Raw genomic sequence first — 15,400 nt, 5'->3', positions numbered from 1 at the left:
CTAAAAACATTAAAAACTCATAACTCCAGTTCTACTTATTGGATTTGTGTTGTTTTGGTGTCAATAATTAATTAAAATGGACGCTATGTTTCTAAATTGGTTTGGGATTTTTCTTGTGTTTTTACTTTATTACTGTTTGTGTGCTGCATAAATACTGTACACATTGCCTCTAAATTTAGCCTGACTGCTTTTTGTGTCAGGCTACCCAGGGTTAAGCACAGGTTAATTTAGGAACTTTTTGTGGTTCACCCTGCAAGGGATTGCAGTTGTTGCTTGGCCAGGGCTAACAGCCCAGTCAGGCAACATCTCAATTTCTCAAAGTAGGTAGGTAGGTAGACAGACGGATAACATAAAATAATATGCCATGTGTAAAGCACACTTTCACCCATAGATCTCTTGGCACTGAATAACAGATGTTTATTGTTACCCAACTCAATGGTACTCATTTTATCTACCTCAGATGGATGAAAGGCTGAGTGGACCTGCTGGGGTTTGAACCTGTGACCATGAGGTTGAACACAGGCCCCAGCATGGGACACATTAGTCCACTGAGTCACCACACTGGCTCATACAAAGAAAGATAGATGGACGGATAGAACGATAGAACGATAGAACGATAGATAGATAGATAGATAGATAGATAGATAGATAGATAGATAGACAGACAGACAGACAGACAGACAGACAGACAGATAGACAGATAGATAGATAGATAGATAGATAGATAGATAGATAGATAGATAGATAGATAGATAGATAGATAGATAGATAGATAGATAGATAGATAGATAGATAGATAGATAGATAGATAGATAGATAGATAGATAGATAGATAGATAGTACTAAACAGAAGAGATAAAATTAGTGATATAATATTTATTCAGCTATATAAGACGGACATACCAAACAAAATTACTGTAAATAGCCAGGCTAGCAGGACATACAGACTAAACTGGTGTTCCTTGTAATGACAGAGCAGAGCACTGAAAGTAAACTAAAAAGCCATGCAGCTAGGACATATAGACTACATTCATTTACAAGTATAACTGTAGTCCTCAATTCAAATGCATATCAGCATGACATACAGATGTTCAGTTAGAAATGCACTTCAGTCAGCGCATTCTAAAAACAAGCATTGGCAAAGCCAATAGGTTGCACCTATGCGACATCAAATGGCTTTTTCAATGTGTTTTTTTTGTTAGACATTGAGGAAATTCAAATACGTCCCCATCTTTCCTAGTAACACCATTACGCTGTTGCCCTCACTCAGGCACCTTCAACCTCTATAGCGTTTCTTTCACATTCTATACTGTTGCACATATTACACGACCTTTCCTGTTTCCCCGAGCTAAGTCCATTCTGAGACCCGGCTCGAAGCAACTAATCCCCGAGATAACCATCTATTGACCCTTGGTGACCGTTCTCGGCCTCTACAGTTGTTTTACGAATCACCATCTTCAACACGCAAACACGTGCTGTCGTAAATTAATTTAACCAAGGAATGGCTATGCCACCTGACCTATAGGGTCGGGTAGAGAACACGACCTTAGGGAAGGAATTTCTATTACCCATTATCCTGTATCTTGTACAAAGAATGTTTTCTTGTGGATGATTTGTATTTTTATTGCACATTGAGGGGGTTGTTGCTTTAGGGGATTCAAGCGCTTCAAAAAACTGTGAGCCACGGATTGAAGTGGCAGTCTCCTGAGAACCTACCACTGATGTACTTCTAGGACAACTGTACCTAGCTGCAGCTAATAAATTGAAGTTCCTATGCCAAACAGAGTGTCTCTGTAATTTGGAAGGCGAACTCAGAAGATTTCAGGCATACCCTGCGCCGCCAGGCTTAATAAGCCCGGTTCTTCAACATGTTGCGTAGCAGAGCGAGCTGCTATGCCACATGGCTTAAAAAAGTGCTAAGACACTGCCAGCGTAGGCCGTGTCATAGCGCTTTCTTTTTCTTTAAGCCATGTTCCACAGCAGGCCGTGCTGCTATGCAATATGTATAAAATCAGCAGGGTGGGCAAACAACACAAGGCAGGAGGGTGAGCACAGACAGCTGGAGGAAAGTGGGATGGAAAGTAAAGCATGGGCAGCTGATTGGGGGTGGAGAGGTGGAAGAGCAAGTACAGGCGTGGGGGTGAAAGAAACAACTTATTGATAATAAATAGTCAGGAAGTTATCAAAAGTCATAATGGCTTCTCTTGATGGCACACATTAGTTCGAACGAATGCACATACAATAGTCACTCAAAATCACGATGCATAAGTGGGCAGCTTTCGGGACCTCTGCGCCACCAGGGTGTGTTCCTAATCCGGGCATCTGGAATTCAAGGCCTCGGCTCTATCATGAACAACTGGGGCACTGTTCCCGTGGCCTCTGTGCACTGGGGCAGTTATTGTGATAGAACAGATGTGCACATTGCAATTCACTACTGTGCAATAGTGGCATATGGTATCTAACAGAGCTTGGAAACGGTAGAAATGCGGTTTTGAGGAGTATATGACACCACTCATTAATAATATAGTAATCGAATGATGCCTTTGTGTTGCAACTTAAAAATAAAGCATTTCCTATGAATTCTTTTTGCATAATTCGTTGCCAGTTCTCCCCCCGTTGGTGATTCTAGCATTTTATACAGAAACTCTGAAATATATACTAAAAACTAAAAGTTATAGGGCCAGATTTATGAAAAGTGACACATCGCTGCGTTAAAACAGCGATGCGTCACTTTTCATTGCGCCCTCCTTGCGACACCAATGATGCGTCATATTTACAGTATGATGCATCATGTAGCAACAAGTTACAGATAAGTCAGTATTTCTGACGTATCTGTAGGGGCAAAAATGACGCATTGCTGGAGTGTGTCACAAAAGTGACGCTACTCCAGCAATGGGTCATTTCACATGGGCAAGTCCCATTTCAAATGTGCCTGCGTCAGTCTTATGCCTGCTGAACAGCAGACGTAAGGTATTGACGCATTTGCACCCTAGAAGTGACGCAGTGACATCTCGCTGGTGCGTCAAAGAAAGTGACGCACCGGCAGCGCAAAAGTGGCGCAAGGGCTCATAAATAAGCCCCATAGTTTTTAGGCAACTCAGGATTTCGGTAGACTGCAAAGAGAAGCCAGGTTGTTGTCAACACGGAAGAGCATCATCTACTGAGACTAGGACGGACCTTTAAAACACGGATGCACATTAAAATAAGACATACCGGGCATCTAACAGCCTCCAGTCTTTCAATGGCATACACACTGCTGGAACTGCTCATCCTGGAAATTACGTCAAAGTATGAATAATTAGCATAATTCATTCTGGTGCAATAACGCCTAGTATAGGATTTGCTCATTGCCAGCCCAGTTGAGCATGGCGGCAGAGGCATTTTAAGGCATGGGCAAAGTGGGTTCTGGCCCAGGGCCCCAGCCTTATTTAAGGGCCCTGATAGAGCCAGTTCTGTTCTGCAGAGTATTGCCTGAATAATTCTTAAACAGATTATTTTAAATGCAATTTTCCTTTATTTGTTTTGAATTGGATTGATGTGTGAGTGTTCTGCAGACATTTTGCAGATAAATGTTGTGCTTATGATTCATGCAACCACAAGGAGGTGATGGGGGGAGAGCTGAAACTTTTCAGACACTCACCTCCAGTCACAGATCTGGGTTCAATCCATCATCGTTCTTTAGCTCACTTCGCCACCCCAGTTCAGAAACCCCCAAACCGGTCCTATGATGCTTGTTTCCAGTCCAGGGAGGACCTGGCCTGGCAGTTCGGGCTAGACTGTTCCCATTGGACGCAGGGTCAAGACTGATTTGCCTATGGCTGGGTCCAAACTGGAACGGCATGGTGAGCAAAAAACCGATGGATTTAGGCCCAGATCTTCGTACTGGGGTGAATGTATGACATTGTTCTGCATTCTTTCCAACAATTTTTCTTTTTGCATATGTTATATGCAATGTCTGTAAAATATATTTTTTTAGATCAAAACAGGACCTCACATATGAGAAGTGGGTAGGGGTCACAGACATTATTTGCAGTAATGTTGGTGAACTGCTGCTGTGTTCCAATATGTAAAACATATGTCGCTTTCCATAAATAGAATTTGAACCCGTGTGTCTGTGCAAAGAAAGCATGAAAGAGCTGAAATTGGATAATAAAATCAAAACTGTTCCAAACAGGGCATGCTAAAATAAGTTTGGCCCAGGGCCCCCAAAATCCCTTATATGTTAGTGTATGGCAGCAGTTTTAAATAATCAAAATACAAGGTGCAGTTGAAACAAAGGCCTTTGTCCAGGAGATTATTCTTAAAAAGGTAAACAAAACCTAAATATCACATAAAAGCAGTCTAGTCTTAACTGAACATCAGAAAAATGTGACACTAATACCCCACCCCTATGGATACAATCAATCAATCAATCAATCAATCAATCAGTCATTTGTAAAGCGCACTACATACCCGCGAGGGTCTCAAGGTGCTGGGGGGGCGCTACTGATCGGACATATTGCTTAACAATACACCATCAGCTAAAACACCACCCACTGGTTCTCATAACGGAAAAATGTGTTCATTTCCTTTTACAGATACAGTAGAAGTTTGCATAATATTGAATTGTATTTTTCCAGTTTGCCTTTATTGCTTAAGCAACAATGCACATTGTTCACACACTCGGTTAAACCCAATTTGTCTCACCAGACTTTAAGGGGACTTGGATTTGGTCTCCCCTTCCTTTGTTTCATTTGCTGTTGTTGTTGCTTCACCTCCCACAAAACAGTGTCAGTCTTCTGGGTCAAATGTAAATCCATGTTCCTTACACAGAAACAGCTGCGATTCCCTGAGAGGTGATACTGAGAGAGCGACACAGATGTCAGAAATTGCATTAGTGCGGTAAAAGTGTTATATAAAGCAAGATAGTCCCTTTCACTCAGTTCTTGTGGCAAAACCCTGTTGCTCCGTTTTCTGGGCTTGCTTTGATTACTCTATAGAGTACTGGCATAAACTAGATGCCAGGAGCTGACGAACAGGCTTGTTTACACGGAAATAGAGCACTCTTAGAGAATGCATTTGTACAAGTAAACAAAAAGTTCCTTGGGAAGTATGTGGACAGTGGAAGGACACTGGCCACAGGAAGCAGTACTTGGTCCAGACTTCAAATATAGGAAAAGGAAGCCAGAGGCTGGAAAGAGCGCTGACAAATGGTAAGCAATGAAACAAGAGTGGCGTAGGAGCAAACCAATGTTAAGCAAAGGTAAATAATGGGCGGGCTCTGAGTCCCTTTTAAGATTTTCTTTTTATTTGGAAGAGATTTCACAAGCGCTGTGCAGGCGACACCTAAAAAGGCCAACTTCATTAATAACAGTTTCAAATGGATACAATTTGATCTGCTGTGAAATCACAGTCAGATAAACAAAGGCCACTCCAAAAGTAATTTACAACACAATTAGAAGGAGATAGGAACTGATAAAGCTGTAATGTGATTTGTGATCAACATGGAATAGCTAGTTGAAAGCTTCCTTCTATCACATCTGACTCTAAACACTAAGGCAACACCAAAAAAAATGGCTAACAAAAACACCGGCACTGAAGAGAGCTTCCTTGTGTGGGGATGTGCTTGTTGTGAAATGCAGTCACTCAAAGTGAAGTTATCCAGTGGCTAAAGTGGGTTGGCCCCCTGTCCATGGTGTATGTTGTAGCGGGTGGGCACAAAATGTGAATGACACACCAACAAACCAATGAATGAAGACAACTGGCTGATAGCTCCTTCAAATAAGTATATTATACATATATATTGTTTTAGAAATCAAAGGGTCTTGACTAATACCAGATCTAAAAACAGAACCCAGCACCGATGGGATCGTTCTCCTTTAATAGTTAAAAGGAGCCAGGTGATTTCATTCTTTGGTTTGCTTGATGAGAGGTGCTTCAGAGGGGTGACTGAAATGAGGATTCAACTCATTAGTGCATGGAGTAAGTAATGGGACGAGGAACGGATGAGGAGGTAATAGTGTTTCCAATCGGTTTTTGTACATATCTTAATAGGCACTTGCGCCTCTTGACTCGTTTGCTTTTAATGTGTGGGGTCCCTGAGATTTGCTGTCTTTGAAAACCCTGTTTCCGCTCTACCAAGACAAGCATCCAATCAAACTCACATCTTCATGATCCCAAGTGGGCCCTCTGTAAATACTCCTGTTACCTTCATGAGTTGAACTACTAGTACACAGCTGACAGCATTCCTTCCATATTCACACCAGGCAGCTACTGAGCTCTGCTCCCATATTAGCACTAGTGACAACCAGTTCATAGACCGTTGGTTTCCATATTAATGCTAACTGATCAGAGGCAGTGGATCCCCTGTATTAACACTCTCCTGTGCCTGGGCTGCACACTCTTCAAAAGGTGGTCGTCCTTAACCCATGGGGAACACTGATCAGATGGAGGTGTTCTACCATATTAACACTAGGAGCACACTGGGTACTACTGATGCCTCTCCAGATAAACATTAGGAATGCGCTTATCCTACTAGTCGAGCCCTATCTCCAGGAGCTAGTTGTGCAAATTAACAATATGGACACACAGATCAAAGAGTGTTCTTCTCATATTAACACAAGCACTTTTCACATGAGGTGGTTCTCCATAGAGGGATGCACAGTTGAGAGAAGGTTGTCATTAATAAGCAGAATTCACAGGCAGCTCTCTATATTATGATCATAGCAGCACTGAACACAAGGAGTAAGTCTTCCTGAAACATGGTAAAATTGACTTACATGCAATTAGCACATACTTTTTTACATATAAGTCCATTGTAAAGTGGTACTACATGGGCCTGTAAATTAAATGACACAAGTGGGTGTGCAGCACTCATTTTGCCACCCACTAAATAAGCCTTTTAAAACATGTCTCGGGCCTGCCATTGCAGTCTGTAGTATAGTTTTAAACACGCATTTCGACCTGGCAAAATAAACTTGAAAGGCTTAAACCTCCTTTTTAATAGAAATAAGCCACTGCTAAGGTAGTTCCCAGCAAAGCCAACAGGGTAGGGCGCATTCTATTAAAATATTTACATGTCCTAGTAGCGACATACACCTAAATGCGTTTTCACTATTGTGAGGCCTTCCTCTTCCATAGTTTAACATTGGGTTACCTTATTACATTTAAAAACTGCTAACATTTAATTGGGAACAGGTAGAAATGTCATGTTTGGTCTCAAGTGACTTGCAATTTATAACCCTAAATTCTGAAAATGACACTTTCAGAACATTGCCAATTATTCGGCTCAGCCATTTGGTGCCTGCTGCCAGTGTCGTGAGTCACACAATCCTGCTGTTAGGCTTTGCATACTCCTCCCAGACAGTGAGACAATAGTGCTTAAATGTGGGCAGGATGGGCCATCCTGACAGGATAAGGGGGGGTCCCTCTTTCACTGCAATAGGGGCCGCATCCAGCACACACAAAGAAACCTAACACTAGTTGTTTGCAACCCTGGAGTTCTTATAGGGGGCTTATAGGGGGAAGGAAGGAACATTTCAGAACCAGGTGTGGGGGTAGCCTAGACATTTTCCTCACTTCAAAGGCTGGCACCAGGTATACATATTGGACCAACTCTTGAGTACAATCCTAGACCTATAGAGGACATCAGAACAACTACCTTGTACTCCAGAGAACTGTCCTGATGCTTGAGGCCTGCTTTGTACTCATAGGACAACCCTGTTGCTACCAGAGAACTGCTCTGCTGCTTGAAGCCCACCTTGCTCCCCAGAGGACTGCCCTGCTGCTTGAACTCAGGACTACCAGATTGACTCCATGGGTTAGTTGGCCAGCCTCCTGTGTGAGCTACAGTGATTTTACAAGTACCAGAGATCTTGTACCCTGCACCTGGCCTCTGCTGCAGTGAGTCCCAGCCCCCCCCAGTGCATCTAGTCCTGGATCTATCCAGGCCTGAACCCTTAGAAGTGGTGCTAAAGGTGCGCCTCCTGCCTAACCCTAAAAGTTGGGATTTAGAAAGATTTTCATCAAAAAGAGGCAGAAAAACAAACAGAACACCGGGACCTACCTGCCAGCGGAAACTGCACAAGGAGAATCATGAGTTGGCCTGACTTCACTGTAGCGCCAGCTACATTCTTCTCCCCCTTAGCAAATCCTATTCAGCAGGCCCTCTCGGTGATGGTATCCAGCTTTGTGGAGAGCTCTTTGGCTACAGCCTGCAGCTTCATCCTGCTGGAGGTTTACAACTTCCCAAAAATTGTCTAAGTTTAAAAGATAAAAAGCTTTACTGGTTCGACGGCAACCACCTCCTCAGCCTGGAAATCCAGCTTCTCCAGCTCAGAGCTTTTTCCCACCATCATCAACGTTTTCACCTAGGCAGAGTCCAGCACTACCCAGTGACAATGACTCTTCAGTCACTGCCTTCTCGTGGACTTTTGTGCAGAATTTTTTTTAAGTCCACAGGTAACCCAAGACCGGGCCTAATCCATCTTGTGTATACGGACTGCTCTTTATTGCGGTTAGCCTTAACTTTTGACTTTGCCCCGGTCTTGTTGGTAAAGACATCCACAATTGGTGATTTGATCTTTTAGGCACTAATTTTAACTTTAAAAATTCATAATCCCAGTTCCAATGAACTCTATTTTTCTAAATTGGTGTGGGATTTTTCTTGTGTTTCGTCTTCACTTTATTACTTTTTCAGTGCTCCATAAATAGTCAACACAGTGTCTCTAAGTTAAGCCTGATGGATTTTGTGCCAAGCTACTAGAAGTTTAAGCACATATCAATTTAGTGACTTTTGGGGGTTCACCATGACAAGGACTTTGGTTGTTGCTTGAGAAGGATAGACACCCCCCTCATCCCAATTTCTTTCACTCACATTTTCATTTTCTTTCAGGAGTTGCCAGCCTGCGTTGCTACTCCTGCAAGGATTTTAATGATGGAGGATGTGCAGTGGACCGCATCACGATAGAGGAATGTACCCCGCCGCAGAACGTCTGTTTGGAGGCCATCGGTGTTCGCGTCATAGGTAGGATAACTGCAACAATTTTCAAGTTCACATTACCAGTAGTGACCCGCATATGCTGTCATGACTGACAAGATTTCTACTGTCTTCTCATAACTCTGCGCAATAACGCACTTAATGCTGGGAACTCTGTATGACCTGATTTCGTCAAATGTCATTAAAGTACCATCTAGTTCTATAGTGTTTGTGTGACAGTACAACAGAATATCAAGGCTAAAAGTACCTTAGGGACAAATTATTGTGTTAAAAATATTGAGGAGCTAAATATTGAGAAGGTAAGTGAAAATAGGTACTCCAAATCGAAGTACCTCAAAGATATGTATATATACAAATATATATATATCTCCTCACAAAGAAAATGTATATTATTCACTGGCGGTCGCCAGTAGATAGTTATAGTTAGGACCGTGTTTCCATAGGAAATCCGCAACATTCTATTTGGAATAACTTTGGCGCCGGTTGACGAATCCTCGCGAATTTTTCAAAACTAATGGGGCGCTACGCTCCGCTCCTACCCTGAAAGTCTCGGAGGGATTCGTCAAGCGGGGGCTGAGAAAAAAGGGGGGTCCCAAAACGCGTTTTCCCCATGCATTTTCCCATAGGACCTTTAGTCCGAGCTACAGCCCGAACGGCTGAACAGAATTATGTGAAATTTGGCAGAGAGGTAGCCCTCAGGTCAGGGGTGTGCCTTTTGAAGGTCTCGTGTAAATCTGTTCAGTATTTCCTGAGAAAATAGCATTTAAATCAATATATATATCTGTGGGCGCGCTCCGAGCGCTTACGGTAAGCTTACCGTACGCGTATGGTGCCGTGCACGAGCGCCATTCTGATTGGTTGTTAGATCAAAGTAAACATTCGAATCGGTCGAAACCAGGAAGTATTGGCCGCCATTTTCTGTCTCTCGCACTGAAAAACAAAGGAAGATAACATGAAAAGGGGGCAACGAAGAGAGTTGCAGACCCCCTAGCGTTCGTCAGGGGGTTCACGACGGACCAAAAAGTATGAAAAATAAATTTAATAATTTTAAAAAAAAATCGCGGAGTGCTCGTACGGTAAGCTTACCGTACGCGTACGGTAAAAAAACTAAAAAAAAAAAAAAAGAATTAACAATCACATTTATTATATAAATCTAAGGACCCCCAAGGGAGAAAAAAACAATTGATATTTTGTAAAAAATGGCGAGGCGTGCACGGTACGAAATGCGCAATGTGGGCGCTCGGAGCGCAAAGCGCACCGAGTGCCCACAGCGCGCGCAGTGTGCGTGCAAAAATTAAAAATAAATACATAACTTAGCATTTAAAAAACCGTACAAATTCACTGAAAAAACCATAGGTTTCACACACGTTATAGTTAGGAATTAGCATTTAAAAAACCTTGCAAATTCACTTAAAAAACCATAGGTTTAACACAAGTTATAGTTAGCTGTGGTTCAAAAAACCAATGAAATTCCACGTTATAGTTAGATCAGGTAACTATAACTTGCGCGACCGCAATGCACAATGTGTCATTTCAGATGTCATCATTGATGTCATGAGTGATGTCACTGACCATGTTATTAGTGATGTAATATGTGACGTCATCAGCAGTGCATTGCGGGGGCGCAAGTTATAGTTACCTGATCTAACTATAACGTGGAATTTCATTGGTTTTTTACGAGTGAAATGTACAGCTAACTATAACTTGTGTTAAACCTATGGTTTTTTAAGTGAATATATATATATATAAAACTCACTGGCGGTCGCCAGAAGTTAGTTATAGTTAGGACCTAATTTCGATGGGGAAAGCATTCTCAAAATTTTCAAAACTAGTTTGCCACTCACTTCAGCTGCTGTCTTGAATGTTTCGGGGTGATTCGTCAAATGAGGGCCGAGAAAAAGGGGGTGTCCCATAACTAGTTTTTCCCATGCAATTTCCCATAGGGATTTAGACACGACTACAACCGGAACCGCTGAACGGAATGACACCACATTTGGCAGAAAGCTAGATATTGGTCCAGAAAGTATACTTTTTTTGATTTGGTGTAATTGCATTCAGTAGATTTTGAGATATTAAAGGAAAACCAAATGTATATATTTCTTGGGATGCAGACACTCCTTAAATCCAACCTGACCCCCTAGGCCTGGATTCACAAATTCATGTGAAATAAAAAAAAATAAAAAACAAGCATGTTTCTATTTCAGCCCCGGAAACCAGGTCCAGAAGGCATATTTAAATGTTAATTTTGAAGAGGGATGCGCATGCTCCCCCCCTCCCCATGGCGATATCAGCCCCGGGGACCGCCATCTGTTCGGATCCAGGCCAATATAATAAAATGGCGAGAAGGTGGGCCACGAGGACCACCACCTCTATAGGCCAAGGCCTATAACATTAAACACAATGAAGGGGGTGCACTTAGGCCTCACTCCAGGGCCCTTTATTGCCCCAGGGACTGGCACTTCCCCGGGGCCAGGCTGATCGCTGAAAACTGATGAAAAAGGGAGGGGGCATGTGGAGCCCCTTCTGTGTCATTTACTACCCCTGGAACCACCACCTCACCGGGGTGGGCCCTGTAATAAAAAAAGGAGGGGAACCACGCAGCTCCCTTCCTGGAGCCATTAATTGCCCTGAGGACCCCCCCCCAACCCAAGTCCGTCATTTGAGATGTCATCAGTTATGTCATCAGTCATGTCACTGACCATGTCAAGACTAATAAAATATATGAGGTCATAAGTAGTGCATTGCTGAGGCGTAAGTTATAGTTAGCTCAGGTATATATATACATATATATTGTAAAGGTACATAGATACGGAGTAAAGGATAGTAAAACTATGCTTACCCACATAAACTCACCTTCACTATATTTTGATCCTCATTGTTTTTAAAATGATATTCCAACCCAAAAGAATTTTTAAATCTATATTTTGACTGCACACCTGTGTAATACTAACGTTGTTACCTACAGTATACCCATATGGGGTCCATGTGCTATGTAAAGGCCCATTTATAAGTGCATGATTAAAAACTGGCCTATTCTTAATGCAGAACACAGAGTCGAGTGTTCTACCTCATAAGCCTGCAGTGACAGATAATAAGAAGGACCTTTACCAAAAGAATCTCATTATAAAATAAAAAAATAAAAATATTTGTTTCTAGCCATCCACAAATTAAGGCTGTCTACTATGCTACAAATATTATTGCACATACCACTGTAGCAATACCATTAATTTTCTATCATTTTCTTTAAACAAGCACGATGCTCTCTTCACTGCCACCTGACAGATGGCCATCCTTGAGTCTCTCTATTACACTCAAAACCCTCTCTGATGCCTAAGAACCCTTCAACACTGAGAAAGATAAATTAAAATCTAATGCCCCCAGTCTCTTTAAACCTGAAAGCCAGCAGGCAACCAACAATGAATCTAGAAACGACCTGGGGCCAGATGTACGATCATGACAATTTGCGACTTGCAAATTGCGCTTAATGGCGAGTCTGAGACACTGTTTGTGATTCCCAATGGGGTCGCAAATTGCATGCCTCATCAATAAGGCATTTGCAATTTGTGACCTTATTGGGAATGGCTGGCCCTCCTAGGGATGGTGGCTTGCTGGGCTCAGCAGACCTCCATGTCTGGAACCGCTTTTAAATAAAACATTTTCTTTTTTTAAATGCATCCCGTTTTCCTTAAAGAAAAACGGGATGCATTTTTTTAAAAAAATGAAACGTTTTTGTTTCATTTTTTAAGGGCAGGTAGTGGTCTTCGGAACCAATTCCTGCCACTAAAAAGTATTGACCCCTGCATTTGCAAAGGGGAAGGGGTCCCCTTGAGAACCCTTCCCATTTGCAAGTGCATTACCACCCTCTTGAAGAGGGCGGTAAATTGTGAGTGTTTTGCGACCGCAATTGCAAAACATTTATACATGAGGTAGAGAGTCGCTATTAGGAAGGGACGCCCTTGAAATGCCCCGTCCTAATAGCGATTAGTCGCAATTCCTATTTAGCGAATCGCAAACAAAGTGTGACTCGCTAAATAGTAATTATACATGGCCCTATTCGTTTTTGCATCCGCAAACGGGTCGCTAACCAGTTTGCGCTTGCAATTTAGCGTCATACATCTGGCCCCTGGTTTTTCCAAAGAATAGACTTTCACTGCTGATCGAAACAGTTTTATTGAGGAGTGCAAAATATGTGAAACTCCTGGCAGTAACCCACCAACTGACCAGCTCCCAGAGTTCTACAATCATATTTCACTCACTGAACAGCAGAACATAGCAATAACAAAGACCACAGAACATAACACAGGTTCTCAACTATCACTCATAAATGCATCCTAGCAAAGTAAATCATCTCCGAAGCAACCAAGGAAAGAACCAGAAACAACACAAATAGTGGTGTGTCAACAGCAGATAACCACACAAAAAAGTCCAAATTAGAATGTAGAATGTTCCATAGCTTCTTTATTTTTCTTTTACAATGAGAATAAAAATTAAAACATTACAGCCAACACGTTTTGTTCACCACTTTGAACTTCTTCAGGGCATTTTCGTTATACATAATCTCCATATCATAGACTAATTACTTGACTCTATATTCCACCATGAAGTTTTTCATATATGTGTGGGTTTTCCATTTTATTTAAACCCTGGGTCCTTTGCAGATCAGGCCAGTCTGCCCCTTTAGGTGACTCCTTATTCCGTGTCCAAAACCGCACATTATACGCAACTCACACCTTGTGAGTCCAAACAGGAAAAACACCCCTAAATGCGTCTGAGCAAGGTAAATTCTACTGCTAAATGAAGCACTTTTTCTTCAACAAGTTAAACAGTCCTGTACCCTCCAATATCTCTCAGTCCACACACATGCCCAGCTGAGACTCATATCATCTCTCATCACTGACGATGAGGCACACATTTCCAAAACTCTCTAAGCCACATCTTTCACTGATCCTACACATCTCTCTTACAAACTCCCTCTTCCCTACTACCATTCCTCCCTAAATAGACATCATAAACCTCTCTCTGCACCTCAGTTACCCCTAAACAAAGGTCCTACCCTCATCCTGCTCAAGACAATGCAAATGGCCTCTCCTACAAACATGCCAGTCCCAACTTTCCTACTATCACAGGTTTTTCAAGATACCTGTGATGTTGCAACATCATGATTACATATACTATCACTTCAGGACTATCAGTTGGGTGTCTTACCCTCCCATACATAAAAAGATAAATAAAGCATGAATGCTGCTCCACTATAAATCATCAACAGGAGCTCTGTACAGCTCCCTGGGCTTCTTGGTCACCATACTGAACTCTTATTATACACCTGTACAAGTTTGGCTACATAGCCCCCGTGCTAGAAGAGCTCCACTTGCTCCCTCTGAGGCAGCCAATACATTTTAGTCTTTCTGCATCATGCATAAGTGACATAATAAAATAGCCAAATAAGAAGCCTTCACTGGCTGTTCCCTCACCATCTACCACACTAACAGGGATATGGGCACCCTAGCATTATGGAGGAGTTTTAGACCTTTTGTTGTGTGGTAAAACAGGAGAGGATCTCTGAATCTCACGCCTTATGCACGCAGCTGTTTGGAGGAGAAGTTTTTCCACCACAAATGTGACAGATATCTTGTCCACATTAGTGCATTAGGATGTCAGGTGCTTGTAAAATAGCGGGCAGGATATACGCCACGTTTGCAAAGGAGTAACCATTTGCGAAACTGAAAACTCAGGTCCATAGTTGTAGAAGTTTTAAGTGTATTCCATGTTTTTCCATTACAAGCCTTTCTTTCTGCTTTTGTGCACTTGTCTACCAATTGTTAAATCAGTTAATCGCGGTGGGCCCATTCCAATTCAACTAACTTAGTGGATCCATCAATGTTATCCAATTACAGAGCCATCACACAAAGCCAGTGGTGCCAAAATTCTGGAGAAAAGCATTGTTATATAACACACCACCACCTTGAAGCCAACTATTGTCTCTCACCTGTACTATCTGTCTTCAATAGGAAACATGGAAAAGGAAGTTCCCCCTTGGGTCTTTGGGTCAATGATGCTCTGGTTAATAGATGAGGAAGGAAGAGGTCTCCAAGTAGAGATGGACCTGTCTGTGACAATTAACACCATATGCAATTGCGTCCTGCTTAAAAGGCTGTCCTTGAGGGCTCCCAATGACCAATAAAAAATGGTTTAGGTACTTCCTTTTCTGTCAGTCAAAAAGGGTCAACTGGGTCACTTTCTATCACATAAGGTTTCATAGGGGTGTGGTAAATATTTCTCCTTTACCGGGACTGAATTTGATACAGGAACATAATAAAATAGCTCAATGAAATGAGAGGCAGAATCCGTGATATTAGAGTTTCAGAATGGGCTTTATTCCAATAAGCGATTATAATCGGATGCTTCAAGTTCCATCACCACGGG

The 15,400-nt window shown here is 42.2% G+C and overlaps 1 protein-coding gene and 1 long non-coding RNA gene across 3 annotated transcripts in view; one reads left to right on the top strand and one right to left on the bottom strand.

Annotated features, from left to right (window-relative positions):
• The window catches only part of LOC146808912 (uncharacterized), a 424,390-nt gene that overhangs the window by 156,900 nt on the left and 252,090 nt on the right, over positions 1–15,400 (bottom strand). The window lies entirely within an intron of this gene.
• LOC146808913 (ly6/PLAUR domain-containing protein 3-like) overlaps positions 1–15,400 on the top strand; it is a 448,169-nt gene that overhangs the window by 232,039 nt on the left and 200,730 nt on the right. Inside the window, exon 2 of the mRNA XM_085615716.1 lies at positions 8,873–9,004. Coding sequence (XP_085471842.1) covers positions 8,873–9,004 — 132 coding nt within the window. The remainder of the gene's footprint in view (positions 1–8,872; positions 9,005–15,400) is intronic.

This window comes from Triturus cristatus, chromosome 7 (assembly GCF_964204655.1).
Source record: "Triturus cristatus chromosome 7, aTriCri1.1, whole genome shotgun sequence".
NCBI classification, from domain to species: domain Eukaryota; kingdom Metazoa; phylum Chordata; class Amphibia; order Caudata; family Salamandridae; genus Triturus; species Triturus cristatus.
Note: the sequence above shows the minus strand (reverse complement) of the source record. Positions and strands in the feature narration are given on the sequence as shown.